This window comes from Rosa chinensis, chromosome 6, assembly GCF_002994745.2.
Source record: "Rosa chinensis cultivar Old Blush chromosome 6, RchiOBHm-V2, whole genome shotgun sequence".
NCBI classification, from domain to species: Eukaryota; Viridiplantae; Streptophyta; class Magnoliopsida; order Rosales; family Rosaceae; genus Rosa; species Rosa chinensis.
Genome location: NC_037093.1, coordinates 60677344 through 60691990, shown reverse-complemented (window position 1 = coordinate 60691990; position 14647 = coordinate 60677344). Strand labels below are relative to the sequence as shown.

Below are 14647 nucleotides of genomic sequence, written 5' to 3'. Positions count from 1 at the left end.
AATTAAAACAACTCTGCGCAGAATCTTAAAGAATCAAAAGGAAGTGACAGAAGCACCAAAAGAGAAACCAGAAATGACTATGCTTATCAGACTAGTTTTGTTTGAATTGAATTGCTTTGCATTGGAGAATGGGAAACTATTACTAGTAGAAGCACCAAAAGAGAAACCAGAAATGACTGCTTATCAGACTAGTTTTGTTTGAATTGAATTGCATTGCATTGGAGAATGGGAAACTATTACTAGTAGAGCAAGCAACCTATTAACCGGTTTTACAGATGGGAGGTATTCATTCATCTGCTGGTCATGTCCTTGTGCTCTGTTCATTTCAGCCTTTTTATTTTTTAATTATCTTTTTTATTTATGGTCTTATTTTGCCTTGGTGGTTGTTGTTTTATCTCTGTGTTGGGTTTGCAAGACTTTTGCGTTTTCATTTCATCATTTCCTGAAAAATCTTGTGGTCCGCAGTCTCCTTCTGCTGCTGCTGCTTCAGCCTTCAGGTTCACTATCTCCTCTTAGCTTCATTACTGTTTCTTGTTCCTTTTCTTCTTTCTTCCTAGTTATCTACATTGCAATCTAGGCTTGAGAGGGTTCTGCATTTTCTGTTCTTGTTCTTCAAGGGTAGTTTTTTCTCTTCTTCTCCTTCAAGTTTAGGCCTCTTTTAGTTTTTGTTTTAGGAGTTTTCATCTGCTCACTCCTATTCTGATTGTGTTTTGTGCCATGCTTTCCTTTACCTTTGTTTGGCTCTTTTACCTACCAACCACTACAATAATCTGAAGTCATCTGAAAGCTGTTTCTATTATCCAAATGAGGATAGCAGAGAGAGAGAGAGAGTTGAGCCTAAAAGGCTAAAACCACGTCTTAATCTCAAAAAACCCATGTAAAAAATTTCTAAACCATATGAGTAAGATATTTCCCTTCAAAAAAAGAAAAAAAAATGAGTAAGATATCTAACTATATATTTGTGCAAGGCAAGATGCTTTTAAATTTCATCATAACTGTTTTTCCTTTACTTACCAGTATAATTTATGAAAATGTAAGTTTTGGAAACACATGAAGCAATTGTGACCTCATTATATAGCTGCAGGTATTCCCTGGAGAACCAATTGACAACCTCGGTGTTTGTCTCTCTACTCTTTGACACAAGTTCAAATGGCTGCTAGCAAACCAGCATTTTTCACGGTCCTCATTGGTGATTTCTGCCGGCGCCTGGTAATGTTTTCGGCTCCTTTTGTGTTTTCCAGAGAAATTACTACAGTCATAAGTTGCCTCATTTTGATTTCCTTATCATTTGGAGAAGAACTTAATTTTCAGCTTGGCTTTGTCCGATTTAATCCACTCATTAGATTGTGAGTCATATCTCATCTCCACGTATTTTGGTAAACATCTGTAACGCCCTTAGGAAAATAGTGTTAATTATGAATTGGTTTCACCGATTATGGGTGAACAAGTGATGAGAAGCTTAGAAGAAGTATACATTTACTAAATAATCTCAACTCATTTTCTCATTGACTCAATGACTAGTGATACTATTATAATTGAAGGCTTTCAAACACTTTGATTAAATTGTTTTCTATGACTAGTGCTTATTCTTGTATAACTATATGAATTCTTTGTAGTGAGACTTCTTCAGAATGCTCTTTATGTGAAACTATGCCCTTCTTTTGATTTGATACCCTAAAATCTCGTCTAGTTATATTGTTATGTGAATTCAGCTGAGAAGCAATTACATTTTGTAGAAAATGCCAACTGCGTTTGTGGACAAGTTAAGGGGAACACCACCTTGCAAATGTGTTCTTAGAGGTCCCAATGGACAAAGTTGGAATGTGGCACTGGAAGAGAGAGAAAGTGGTTTGTTCTTCTGTAAGGGTTGGCGGAAATTTGTGAAGTATCATTGTTTGGAAGAAGGGGACTTTTTGGTCTTCCATTATACTGGCAAACTTAAGTTTGATGTCACAATTTATGATGAAAGTGCCTGTGAAATGGATTTAGAAGTATCCAAGAGGAGAAGTCTCGCTGATGGTAGTAGTAAGTTATACTATGTTGAGCACTTGTAGTAATTTTGGTGTGTGTTGATTTATCTGACAGAACATCTCTCACTCTAAATCTTGTATCAATTTGGCTCCGTATAGGCGATCAAGTCATGTCTGGGAAGGCTGTAATTGAAGAAACACCAACTGGATTGACGGTGTTCCAGTCAAGGAATTCATGTTTCATGAAAACTTTGGAGACATTTAGACGTTATGATCTGGTAAGTACTTTCTACATATTCATTAGCCAATTATGTTTCTAAAAACCTTTTTCCTATTGTAATCGGAATTTATGAATCATTTGAGTGGAAACACTTGTCGCATGATCAAAATGGGTTATCGTGGATCTAAGTTATCGTCCATGTTAATTAATCTCACTCAACATCCTTGATCCATCAGCCATTAGTAATGGTTTCATTCTCTTTATGTTAATACCAATGATGTTCCAATTGCAGACGATTCCGCAGAAAATAGTGAAAGCTGAGGGTCTTAAGGGACACATGTCTCTAACGCTTCGAGATCCAGAAGAGAGATCACGGATTGTTGAGACTGATGTCACCGTAGATAAACGTTTGAAGCTGACAAAAGGTTGGTGCCAAGGATGCAGGGAGTTCAATATCTCAATTGGGGACAAGGTTGTTTTCGAGTTTGTCAAGCCAAATGTGATTCAACTTCATATCTTCAGAGGCAAAGATGTGCTACTCTCAGGTCCTAAAGTTGTGGACTCTAGCAACTATAGGCAAATCTAGTTCACTGCAGTTTCTTTATGATGCTGTGATTGCAATCTTTTGATTGGAGATGATCTTGTATTTACTTTACTTTAACCAAACGCTATTTATTATCATTCCCCAGACTTAATCTAGGAGCTGCTTTATTGGTTTTGTCATCATCTAAATTTATCAAAATTCCAATTTCCAAGGGGATGGCTTGAGACTTGGGTTGGGTCTATTGGGCTCAATCTTTATTGGGTTTGGGTCAGTTATAAAACAAACGCGGCAGCCGAGTGACGCAAATACTAGTAGACACTAGATTCTCTCTTTCTATAACCTTCTTCTTTGCCTCTTCCCCAAGCCAAGACAGTGACGACACACACTCTCTCTCTTCTCATCTCTCCAAAGAAAAGAAAACCCTCAACAATTCCTGTGGCTATTGTTACTCATGGCTAGCCGGCAAGCGATGAAGCTCAGCAAATCGGCGATGGTTTTGGCGGCCATGAACGGCGCCTCCAAAACCTCAACAAGTTCCCTCTCTCGGTGTCGTGAAACTGCAGTGGCCGCCTCCAAGTTTTCCATGGGCGGCTCCGTGGCTCCCTTCAATGTCGTTTGGGATCGAAATCATGTCGTTTCGGCCAAGTATGCGGCAAACACTCTCAGTCGGAGCTTTCACTCTTCGGGTCCTCGTTTCAACTCCGCCAGCAGCGCTGCTCAGGTCACCAAATGTTCAATTTCTGATTGATTTTGAGATTAATTATGAAGTAAATTGGAGTCGTACTTGCAGGCTCAGCAGAATGAGTTCACTGAGATGGCATGGGAGGGCATAATTGGGGCTGTGGAAGCCGCCAGAAATAGCAAGCAACAAGTGGTGGAATCTGAGCACTTGATGAAAGCTATCTTGGAGCAGAAGGATGGTTTGGCCAGGAGAATCTTCACCAAGGCTGGTGTAGACAACACCACTGTTCTCCAGGCCACCGATGACTTCATTGCTCAGCAACCCAAGGTACATTGTTTAGTTCCACAATTCCCCTCACATATTATAAGCTTTTGAAATTCTCTGGTGTATCCAATTCGGGCATTTCGTTGTTTATAAAAGATTAGATTGAACATTGTGTTCTTGTGGTAGGTGATGGGTGCGACCAGTGGACCTATAATAGGCACACATCTCGGGGCTCTGTTGGAGAATGCCCGAAGGCAGAAGAAAGAAATGAATGATGATTTTGTGTCTGTGGAGCACCTTGTGTTGGCGTTTCAGTCCGACCCACGGTTTGGGCAGCAATTGTTCAAAAACCTCCAGCTTACTGACAAGGATTTGAAGGAGGCTGTTAAACATGTTCGTGGAAATCAGAGAGTCACTGATCAAAGTATGATTCTACCTTGAATTGTCGGTTTCAAATTCTTTGTTCATAGTTAGTATCATAGAGCTTACATACTAAGTGATTGTTTATAGATCCTGAAGGAACAAAATTCTTTGCTTGTTGAGTATTCTTACATGCCTTATATAATGCTTTTTGTCTTTCCGTAGATCCTGAAGGGAAATATGAGGCTTTGACTAAATATGGGAACGACTTGACTGAGCTCGCCAGTCGTGGCAAACTTGATCCAGTTATTGGACGGGATGATGAAATACGGCGTTGTATCCAAATACTGTCCAGGAGAACAAAAAATAATCCCGTTATTATTGGAGAGCCTGGTGTCGGAAAAACTGCAATCGCTGAAGGGTAAGTTTATTTGTTGTTTCATCTTGGTTCTTTAGTAACTTCTAAAAATGTAAACCTTAGTTTCTTGTTGATTTATTCTTGTAAATTGTTTTACCTGATGCATTAGTCTAAATGCTACCAGCGCACTTTTCAAAATCAGTTTAGTTAGTGAAATCACCTAGATGTTTTGCTATAGTTCCCCAGGTGTCATACTTGCCAGATTATTCATCATGCATCCTTTGCATTTTTCTGCATGCTTTCCTTGATTTGGTATAACTTTTATATTGTCTGCAGATTAGCTCAACGGATTGTGCGTGGGGATGTTCCGGAACCCCTATTGAACAGAAAGGTAGTACATTTGTATTGTATGTGGAAAACAAAATTTTAGTTTCAAAACCTTTATCGCCCTTTAAATTTGGATCCAAATTTTGCATTAATTGTTCTAAGTTGGCAACATGCAACGTTCTAAGTATTTTACCATGGATTCAATTCATTCTGAACTATTCACAATTTATTCTATTAAATTAAAAAGTTCCTTGATGTTCTATTTTGGATCTAAATTTGCATTTTGCCGTGTATTCTACAGTTGATTTCTTTAGATATGGGTTCATTGGTCGCTGGAGCCAAGTTTCGTGGTGACTTTGAGGAAAGATTGAAAGCTGTATTGAAGGAAGTTACTGCTTCAAATGGACAGATCATATTATTCATTGATGAGATTCATACTGTTGTAGGAGCAGGTGTGTGTTTTTCTGGCAAAACTAGTTATTTTCTAGTTAACCTGTGAGATTGTCTTTTTATATTCTTGTACACAATTGTTTTTGTTAGGGGCTACAAGTGGTGCAATGGATGCTGGGAACTTGTTGAAACCAATGCTTGGGCGGGGTGAACTACGGTGTATAGGAGCAACCACGTTGAATGAGTACAGAAAATACATTGAGAAGGATCCTGCACTGGAGCGTAGGTTTCAGCAGGTTTTTTGTGGTCAGCCATCTGTCGAAGACACGATATCCATTCTTCGTGGGTTGCGTGAGCGGTACGAGCTGCATCATGGTGTGAAAATATCAGATAGTTCCCTTGTTTCTGCAGCAGTTCTTTCTGACAGATACATTACAGAACGATTTTTGCCTGACAAGGGTATGGTTATAGGCTTATAGCCTTCAGTTTAACTCTCTTTCTTTTTTCTTAGAGGCTTGGAGCCATTATTATATAGCAATATTTTCCAGCTATCCCTGTTTTAGTTTGTAACTTAGCTTCTTTATTTCAGCCATTGATCTTGTTGATGAAGCTGCTGCAAAGCTGAAAATGGAGATCACATCCAAGCCAACTGAGTTAGATGAGGTAGACAGAGCTGTACTGAAGTTGGAGATGGAGAAGCTATCTTTGCAAAATGACACAGATAAATCATCGAAAGAAAGGTTAAGCAAGCTGGAGAGTGACCTCGCATTGCTCAAACAGAAACAAAAAGAATTTAATGAACAGTGGGATCGTGAGAAGGCTCTCATGACTCGAATACGATCAATTAAAGAAGAGGTATTCCTCAATCTTGTCTGGAAAAGCGCATCATTTAATGGCTTGATTTTCTGATATATGGGTTCTTAATTTTGTAGATTGATAGAGTAAACCAAGAGATGGAAGCTGCTGAACGTGCATATGACCTAAGTCGTGCTGCTGAGCTCAAATATGGAACTCTAATGTCCCTGCAACGCCAGTTAGAAGAGGCTGAGAAAAACCTTTCTGAGTACCAGAAGTCTGGAAAATCTTTCCTACGAGAAGAAGTCACCGATCTTGATATTGCTGAGATTGTAAGCAAATGGACTGGTATACCCTTGTCAAACCTTCAACAGTCGGAAAGAGACAAGCTAGTCATGCTAGAACAGGTACTTCATAAGAGGGTAGTGGGTCAAGATATAGCCGTGAAGTCGGTAGCTGATGCAATCAGACGTTCAAGGGCTGGTCTATCAGACCCAAACCGACCTATTGCAAGTTTCATGTTTTTGGGACCTACTGGTGTGGGGAAAACAGAGCTTGCAAAGGCCTTGGCCAGCTATCTCTTCAACACAGAAAATGCTCTGGTTAGGATTGATATGAGTGAGTACATGGAAAAGCATGCAGTTTCACGTTTGGTGGGTGCTCCGCCTGGTTATGTTGGTTATGAAGAAGGTGGACAACTAACAGAAGTGGTTCGTCGAAGACCCTATTGTGTAGTGCTATTCGATGAAATAGAGAAAGCACATCAGGACGTGTTCAATATTTTGTTACAATTGCTGGATGATGGAAGGATAACCGACTCACAAGGAAGGACTGTAAGCTTCACCAATTGTGTTGTGATAATGACCTCAAATCTTGGCTCCCACTATATACTTGAAACTCTTCGTAATACTCAAGACAGCAAGGATGCAGTATATGAGTTGATGAAAAGACAAGTGGTTGAATTGGCGAGACAGACTTTCCGCCCTGAGTTTTTGAATCGAGTTGATGAGTTTATCGTGTTCCAGCCTTTGGACTCCAAAGAGATCTGTAACATTGTTGAGATACAGGTGATCAATCTTCTACGAGTAATGCTTTTACTTTCAGTTGTGATCTAAGTTAGTTGTCCTTTTCTTAGTGACTCGTATTTGAAAATTTGAAATATTTAAAATGCTTCATTTCCTATTGCAGATGAACCGGGTTAAAGATAGGCTGAAGCAAAAGAAAATCCAGCTTCATTATACAAAGGAAGCTGTGGAGCTTCTTGGTAAATTGGGCTTTGATCCGAACTTTGGAGCAAGGCCAGTAAAGAGGGTGATACAGCAGCTGGTTGAGAATGAAATTGCAATGGGACTGTTGAGAGGCGATTTCAGTGAGGAGGATGCGATCATTGTTGATGCTGAGGTGTCCCCATCCGCCAAAGATATTCCTCCACAGAAGAGGTTGCGCATCAGGAAATTGGAGAATGCTTCTTCTAGTGTAGATGACATGGTTGCGAATGACTGATTTTGGAATTCTGAATTGTACATTAGCGGAAGAACAGGTTTGTTTTAGTACGTCTGTACGTGAAGACTTTCTGGTCTTACAAAAGTAGGATTTACAGCAAATGTTCAAGCGAGATTGTGAGAAAAGGAAGAAAAACGAGAAGTGAAGGCTGAACATGAAAAAGATGTGGGAGGCCGTGGTCATTGTCTCCCACATCGTGGATAGCCTCTCCTCTTTTTCCATATATACAGAGCCCATTAACTAAGGGGTAGCTCATGTTTGTGGGTACCCAAAATAAACAAAACAGAAGGACAATAATTGTGTATATAAAGGGTATAAGTAGGGACTTATGAGTGGACAACGCATGGATGACAATGGCGCGAAACCAAACAAACGTGTATATGGAACTCGATCCATATCCAATTAGAGGAATGTTAGAGCGGTAACCCAAAATTTGGGTGGACTTTGATACAGTTTGGAAATGGAGAAAACAACACAAAAGTTGAGGGAGCCTTTCCAGTGTGCTTTAGCTTGGCAGGCATCATCCAACTGGTAAACAAGGAGAATATGTTGACACTCGTTTGCTGACTTGTTATACAAATGTGAATCCACAACATTCTCCTGGCCTTGTACAATCAACGCATACTTCTTATTCTTCTTCTTGATGAATCATATAACCAGATGGTCTATAGATGGATCGCGTGGCATGCATTTCGGCTGGTTTTCATGAATGCGAGCCGTCTGTACTCTCTTGGACCTCCCTCAGCCCAAGATGATTGATACATCCTTGGCTCCTCCCCATCTTACAATACAAGTTATACAACTTTACTTGGCTTTCAAGAAAATCTACACCAAACTTGTATTCTTTTTATTTTATTTTATTATTTATTTTTTTTGAAGGAAAATAATTTACTCATCATTTCATTATACTCAATCATGAATACAAGGCCCCAAACAAGTCACGGGATGGATCGTGGAACTATATGCACGGCAGTACCCAACAATTGATAATTATATCTGCTAGACTTGGGCAATCTAATAATCACTCTATTTTTTAATCCAACGATTCTTATCACTGTGACTAATAATTATATAATGTACTATGAATCAGTTAACTTTTGCTTTGAAGTAGCAGAATATGAATTATGCAAATCATGCCAAATTACCAAGGTTAACTCCAAGTAAATAGAAAAAAGCGTGTATGATTGTACATCCACTGGCAACAACAAAGAAACAAATCATACGACATATGGCTGTAGATGAACATGTAAAACAAATCATAGAACATCTTGTTGGCATTGAAATATTGATTTTGTTATGTGAAACTCGAACACAAACAAAACCACCGAGGAGCCCAAATTAGAAGAACGAATGAATCCAATCCAATATAGGTCCCAACCTCGGACTCTGATCTCAAGTAGAGGAGAGAAGCTCAGAATTTGCTGCACGCACTTTCACACTAACCCACTCTTAGAAATCAACAAAATACTCTACGTGCTTGTCTACCTGGTTATAGTAGTAGACCTTCAAAACGATCTTGGGCCATTTCTGGGCCCTGCACGAAGCTTCTTTAATCAACACATATATTAGCTGGACGGCGTAATAATAATTGAAAGGACGGAAGTGACGGTGTTAGTACTCTACACAATAGCGACCTTACACAGTTACCCATGCAAAACTAATGGCTTGCTTTGGAACCAGACCCTCTCCCACTGTTCACACGACCCCACACAAACCAGAATTAGCTTTTTTCCCTTTTTCCAAACTTTTTTTTTTTATACTTACATCGGAGATAAAGAAACTTTTATTATTTTTTCTTGTTTTCACAGCCACCGGAGAAAAAATGACACGTTTTCTTGTCTTCAAAACAAAGAAAAGGATTCTAATTAAAAAAAAAAAAGGAAACTAAAATTCTTGTTTTCCAACTCTTGTTGGTACTGTATGTTTTAAGCACTCTTGTTTTAACATTTATATACTATCAAGTAAAATAATACTTAACAGAAAAGATAGGAGTTTTACGGATAAAAATTATGGACAAAATTTAAAATTTTAACATTCGTTACAAAGTCGGTTATTCATGTCATTAAAAAATAGATTTATAATTATGAGTACGAAGTCATAAGCAACTTTTTGACCCGTGATTTAAATTTATGAAAGACGGTTATATTATAATTTGCAAAAATAACATCTCAAAAAACTTCAAGGTCAAAAATCTTAGATGAAATTGTAATAAGTGGTTTATCGATCAGTTACTGAAAATATTATAGCACAGATTTGAAAGGATTATAAAATGTCAAAGTTACAAACAATTATAATCCACAATTTTCAATAATAAATCAAGCTCAGAAATCTCAACAAAAAAAAAAACTTTAATGCTTAATAAATAGACTGACTTCTTTGGATAATAACTCAAATAAAAAGAATAGAAAGAAATATTAATATTTTAGAGAGAGATTTATATTTTCTTTTTTATTGAGAAGTGAGAAGATTTGTTTTCTAAAACAAATAAAGTGAGATAGCCTTAATTTCTCTCTCTTCAGTATGAGTGCTGCTGCTCGAGCAGTAAAATCTGCTGCTGGCACTGAGCAGTGAGCAGGCTATTATAAATAATGAAGCCACGAAACAAAGTTACACTCCCCCTCAAGAGGAGACTCCCTGCGTTTTTCTTCGTATTAAATAAACAATATATAAAATCTCACTCTGGCATTTTAGGCTGCCCTGTTTCCGTGCAATGTAGTTCAGTTCAGTACAACTGAAGAAGAAGCTACTACGTACTCGATCAGACCAAATGGCCAAGTGTCACCGCAACGACGTCGGATCTATTGTCCTAGACCGTCCCTCCACCACCGCCACCGCCCACTCCCGCCTCTGGTCTTCCTTCTCCGCCGCCTCATTCCGCCGCTTAATCTTCGACGCCGTCAGCTGCGGCGCCAGCTCCCGCTACCGCCACCGACACGAAACCGACGCCGCCGCCCCTCCCGCCAGTCCTCCCGCCGGATCAACCCTCAAGCAATCCGAAGAGCCGGAGAAGGCAAAGCCGAAACCCAAGTCCGAGAAGCTCTCGGATCTTCTGAACCTGGCGGCGGAATGGTCGGAGGCCGAGAGCGACGCGGTGACCAAGAAGAAAGTGGAGTCATTGGAGGAGCTGAAGCGCGTGGCCAGGGAGTTGCAGGTCGAAAACGACGCCGTCGAGAAGCGGAGAGAGGCGGCCAGCCACGTCAGACTTATGGCCAAGGAAGACTCCGAAGCGAGAGCCACGCTTGCGATGCTCGGCGTCATTCCGCCGCTCGTCGGAATGCTCGACGACTCCGATGACGTCGATGCTCAGATCGCATCACTCTATGCTCTGCTCAATCTCGGCATCGGCAACGATGTGTGAGTTACTTCAATTTTTCTCCAATCTCATTTCTAATACCTTTTGATTTTTGTGTCTCATAATTCTTCTGGTTTGTTGCATGCACTTTTTTTTCTTTTCTTTTTTTTTCATTTAAAAAAAAAAATTTGTTTTTACCCACTTCTATCTTTGATCAATTCAGTAAAAGTTGGATTCGTTTATGTTTAATTCGCATTCTGGTTGCTGTCATTTTCTTCCCATACTGTTTCATCCGCTGTCTTCATCTAGATTTTTTTATTATTAGAACGAATGTCAATTGAAGCTATCTTTTCAGGTCAATTCTCTTTAGATTGGGAGAAGGGGAAGTGTTAGGGTTGAATTCTAGTATAAACCCCTCATCTATTTTTTTTTTTTTTTTTTTTTTTCTGAAACAACCCGGTTCTTAATTGCCGGACTGTAAAAAGTTTGCGACTTTTGTTATGTTGTAATTATTTTCCGGCATTCAGTTAATTTGTTTGTCTTTATAATTTGCAAATGAATAGCATTTAACTTTTGTGAAGTCAATAATTTCATTGTGAATGATTTATGGACCACCCCTGTTGCAGGAACAAAGCTGCTATCCTCCAAGCAGGTGCTGTGCACAAAATGCTGAAGCTGATTGAATCTCCAAACTCATCAGTCTCCGAAGCAATAATTGCAAATTTCCTTGGCTTAAGTGCTTTGGATTCTAATAAACCCATTATTGGATCATCAGGTGCCATACCTTTCTTGCTTAAAATCCTCAAGAGTTTGGACAACACAATTAGCAGCCAAGCTAAGCAAGACGCCTTGAGGGCTCTGTACAATCTTTCAATCTTCCCATCCAATGTTTCCTATATACTGGAAACCGATATGATCCCATTTTTCTTTAATGCACTGGGTGACATGGAAATGAGTGAAAGAATCCTTGCAATTCTAAGCAATATGGTATCTACTCCTGAAGGCCGAAAAGCAATCAGCAGTGTGCGCGATGCATTCCCTGTATTGGTTGATGCATTGAATTGGAACGACTCCCCCGGGTGTCAAGAGAAAGCATCCTACATTTTAATGGTAATGGCGCACAAGGCGTTTGGGGATAGGCAAGCCATGATTGAGGCAGGAGTGGTATCAGCGTTGCTCGAATTAACGCTTTTGGGTAGTACATTGGCGCAGAAGAGAGCTTCGAGGATCTTGGAGTGTTTGAGAGTGGACAAAGGAAAACAGATCTCACAGAACTTTGGCGGGAGTGGAGCGGTTTCTGCTCCAATTTGTGGGTCTTCATCATCTTCTACAAACCCTAATCTAGGTTCCAAGGAGTGTTTGGAAGAGGATGAGGACATGATGAGTAATGAGAGGAAAGCAGTAAAGCAATTAGTACAACAGAGTTTGCAGAGCAACATGAGGAGGATTGTGAAGAGAGCCAATTTGCCCCAAGACTTTGTTCCGTCAGATCATTTCAAGTCACTCATCTCAAGTTCAACTTCAAAGAGCTTGCCATTTTGAGATGATGAGGAGATTGAAGGGAAGAATTTGAGAAGTTAGTCTTCTTTTCATACAATCATATATACTCTTATTCCAGCTTCTAGGCCTTAATCTGTAGCTTTTGTTAGGGTATGAATCTTTTCAAAATTTATATAGTTATCCTAGTAAAATTCTTGTTTAGTCTTGTTGTGTAAATGTGTCAAATGCTTCCTCATTTTGGCTTGAAGATCAATGGCATGGCTTGCAATATTGGGAAATTAGCGGGGAGGGTATAGGCATATAATATTTGTTATGATCATCCAACACCCCACAATGGTCATGGGGTCACTTAACTTTCCACGCCTCCCCATTAGTAGAGTTTTGTCCAACCCTTCGTCCCTACTCAAATTTTAAAAATTGCTAATACACCATACCTCTGTTGGAAGGGGTGTCGGTCATTTTCTAATACATGAAATAGGGACTGGTCAGAAGTCAGGAGTCAGGACCCTTCTTCAATTCCCATCTGGGAACCTTTCCTTTGTTTTTGTTTCAATGTGTAAAAGTCTTGTTTAGAACCCTGCATTTATTTACAGAGTTGAAACTTGAGTGAACAAAAAAAAAAAAATCACAGTTGCATTGCAGTGAGAACATGGATTGTTAATGTCAACCTCCTTCTCGATCTCGTTTCGTTATCAATTGCTTGCTTTGGCCTTGTTTACTGAGCCGGTCTCTATTAATGATTTACAGATCCGACTTCATCTGAGCAGAATAGAAGACTTTAGCAAGCAAGATATTGTGGTTTTCAGAGTTGAGCTGAGCTAGGTGGCTGTTCATCATTGTTCAAATTCATTACCAAAAAAAAAAAAAAAAAAAGTCATCGACATTTCGTCCCCATGAGTGATCAGTTATATCACAAATATTAGCATATAGTGCGGTGCTGTACCCGTATGGCGGTATGGGCATTTTGTAATCTTTGTATAAAAGTTCATAATCTGGCTATTTTGTCCCTGCTATGTGACTTGATTTTGATGTAAATATTTATAATGTAAGATTCATGATCTGTGGGCTGTGGAGTTTTGTTAAGTCATCAAAAATTTAATGAGCAATGCACAGCAGCACAAGTATAATTTGGTTAGTAGAATGATTAAATTGAGGGTGCAGTATATACAATATATGAATATAAGACCATGAAGATGCATAATTTACAGTAATATAGAATGTGCGTAATGAAACCAGATCTGGACTTGCCTTTTATTCAAGGCAGATCGTGCTTTGCATCGTCTCAATGAGATAAACTATAGTAGATTATCATTAGTGGTACTCGGCCCACTTGTATTCTGAGTACAATTATGTATGAATTATATTCTATTTACTAGCTTGTTGCTCCATATGGAAGCAGAAGTTGGTGGCTAGGTCGAAGACTCGGTCCTGCAGCGTCCTTCTAAATTGTGGTGCAGCATGGTCCTGGTTTAATTTGTTTATGCACCAAATGAATTTGCATGTGAGCCATTTTAGGTGCTTTACTAAAAGGTAGTTCAAGACTTTTAAGTACCTGTCTGTCTAGCTAACTAAGAAAGACTACAGCTTAGTTCTCATTAATGTCATTGATTTTTTTGGTTATATACATGGGCACGAGTAAATGCAATTCGACTGGTAACGCTAAAGATTTGTTGAGAGTGTATATGATTGAGGTGTAATTTGTAACCCTTTTGATAATTGGAATAGCTTTTAGGTAAAATTTGATTATGCGATTTGTCCGATGGGAATTCGGCACCTGTAGGTAAATATGCCAATATATCTGAAAGGCAAAGGCACAAGTAAAAAATGTAATGCAGGTTTGTGTTGCTGGTCTTCTATAATTTCCTCGACAGAGACAGATCGATATTAAGTATGGATGGATGACAGAAGTGACTTAGTTACGAGCAAACGGCAATGTGGCCAAACTTGCAACGAGGTGGAGGAGGAGGAGGAGGAGGAGGTTGTTCCCTTATTATATGCCAACTGCTTTGGCGTCTTGCAACTAAAGACTGCTTGTACCCAAAAGAAAGAAGACTTGAATATTCAACCACCCAAGCAAGCTAATTAAAACCTTTTTTAAAAGATCCATCTTGTACCTATTTAGATTGAAATGGATTGGAATTTGCCACCTTTTAGTTGGTTGGGCTCACTTAAGGAAAGTGTTAATGACGTAGTAGGTTCTAGTTTTCAGCTGCTCTATCATTCACTTTTGATTACATGATGTAGCTGGTATTAAAAATGCACTGGTTCTTCCCCTCTAATCACCCGGATGTCATCAAGTACCTGGAAAACAATTTCAAATGGAGCATCGTCTCTCATACAGTCATACTAGACATGGAACAAAACAACGGCTACGTGCTGGACCATTAACTGGTCCGGACAGTTGCTAAGGTCCTTGCTGCATGAACATAATATAATAGGGAC

At 39.3% G+C, this 14647-nt stretch overlaps 3 protein-coding genes across 7 annotated transcripts; all 3 read left to right on the top strand.

Moving 5' to 3' along the window:
* Nucleotides 1-12: 12 nt before the first annotated feature.
* LOC112172045 (B3 domain-containing protein REM9) lies at nucleotides 13-2889 on the top strand. 4 transcript variants are annotated; one of them, XM_040509306.1, is made up of 5 exons: nucleotides 13-282; nucleotides 1079-1209; nucleotides 1737-2025; nucleotides 2130-2248; nucleotides 2483-2889. In XM_040509306.1, exons 2-5 carry the CDS (start codon nucleotides 1150-1152, stop codon nucleotides 2774-2776), a joined length of 762 nt encoding a protein of 253 aa, XP_040365240.1. In that variant the 5' UTR covers nucleotides 13-282; nucleotides 1079-1149; the 3' UTR covers nucleotides 2777-2889. The 4 variants fall into 4 exon arrangements, with proteins under 4 accessions (XP_040365240.1, XP_040365241.1, XP_040365238.1 ...); XM_040509307.1 differs by having other exon boundaries at nucleotides 13-497; nucleotides 1085-1209; nucleotides 1737-2019; XM_040509304.1 differs by having other exon boundaries at nucleotides 13-497; nucleotides 1085-1209.
* A 195-nt stretch (nucleotides 2890-3084) lies between these two features.
* LOC112172044 (chaperone protein ClpB3, mitochondrial) lies at nucleotides 3085-7742 on the top strand. Of its 2 annotated transcripts, XM_024309208.2 has the most exons (10): nucleotides 3085-3455; nucleotides 3525-3743; nucleotides 3867-4104; nucleotides 4266-4461; nucleotides 4735-4789; nucleotides 5027-5177; nucleotides 5266-5574; nucleotides 5705-5970; nucleotides 6048-6977; nucleotides 7099-7742. In XM_024309208.2, the coding sequence occupies exons 1-10, from the start codon at nucleotides 3186-3188 to the stop codon at nucleotides 7411-7413; spliced, it is 2949 nt and encodes a 982-aa protein (XP_024164976.1). In that variant the 5' UTR covers nucleotides 3085-3185; the 3' UTR covers nucleotides 7414-7742. The 2 variants fall into 2 exon arrangements, with proteins under 2 accessions (XP_024164976.1, XP_040365237.1); XM_040509303.1 differs by lacking the exon at nucleotides 3085-3455 and having other exon boundaries at nucleotides 3617-3743; nucleotides 3842-4104.
* A 2227-nt stretch (nucleotides 7743-9969) lies between these two features.
* LOC112169350 (U-box domain-containing protein 13) lies at nucleotides 9970-13265 on the top strand. The gene is made up of 3 exons (XM_024306369.2): nucleotides 9970-10767; nucleotides 11332-12281; nucleotides 12953-13265. Exons 1-2 carry the CDS (start codon nucleotides 10181-10183, stop codon nucleotides 12245-12247), a joined length of 1503 nt encoding a protein of 500 aa, XP_024162137.1. The 5' UTR covers nucleotides 9970-10180; the 3' UTR covers nucleotides 12248-12281; nucleotides 12953-13265.
* The last annotated feature ends 1382 nt before the right edge of the window (nucleotides 13266-14647 follow it).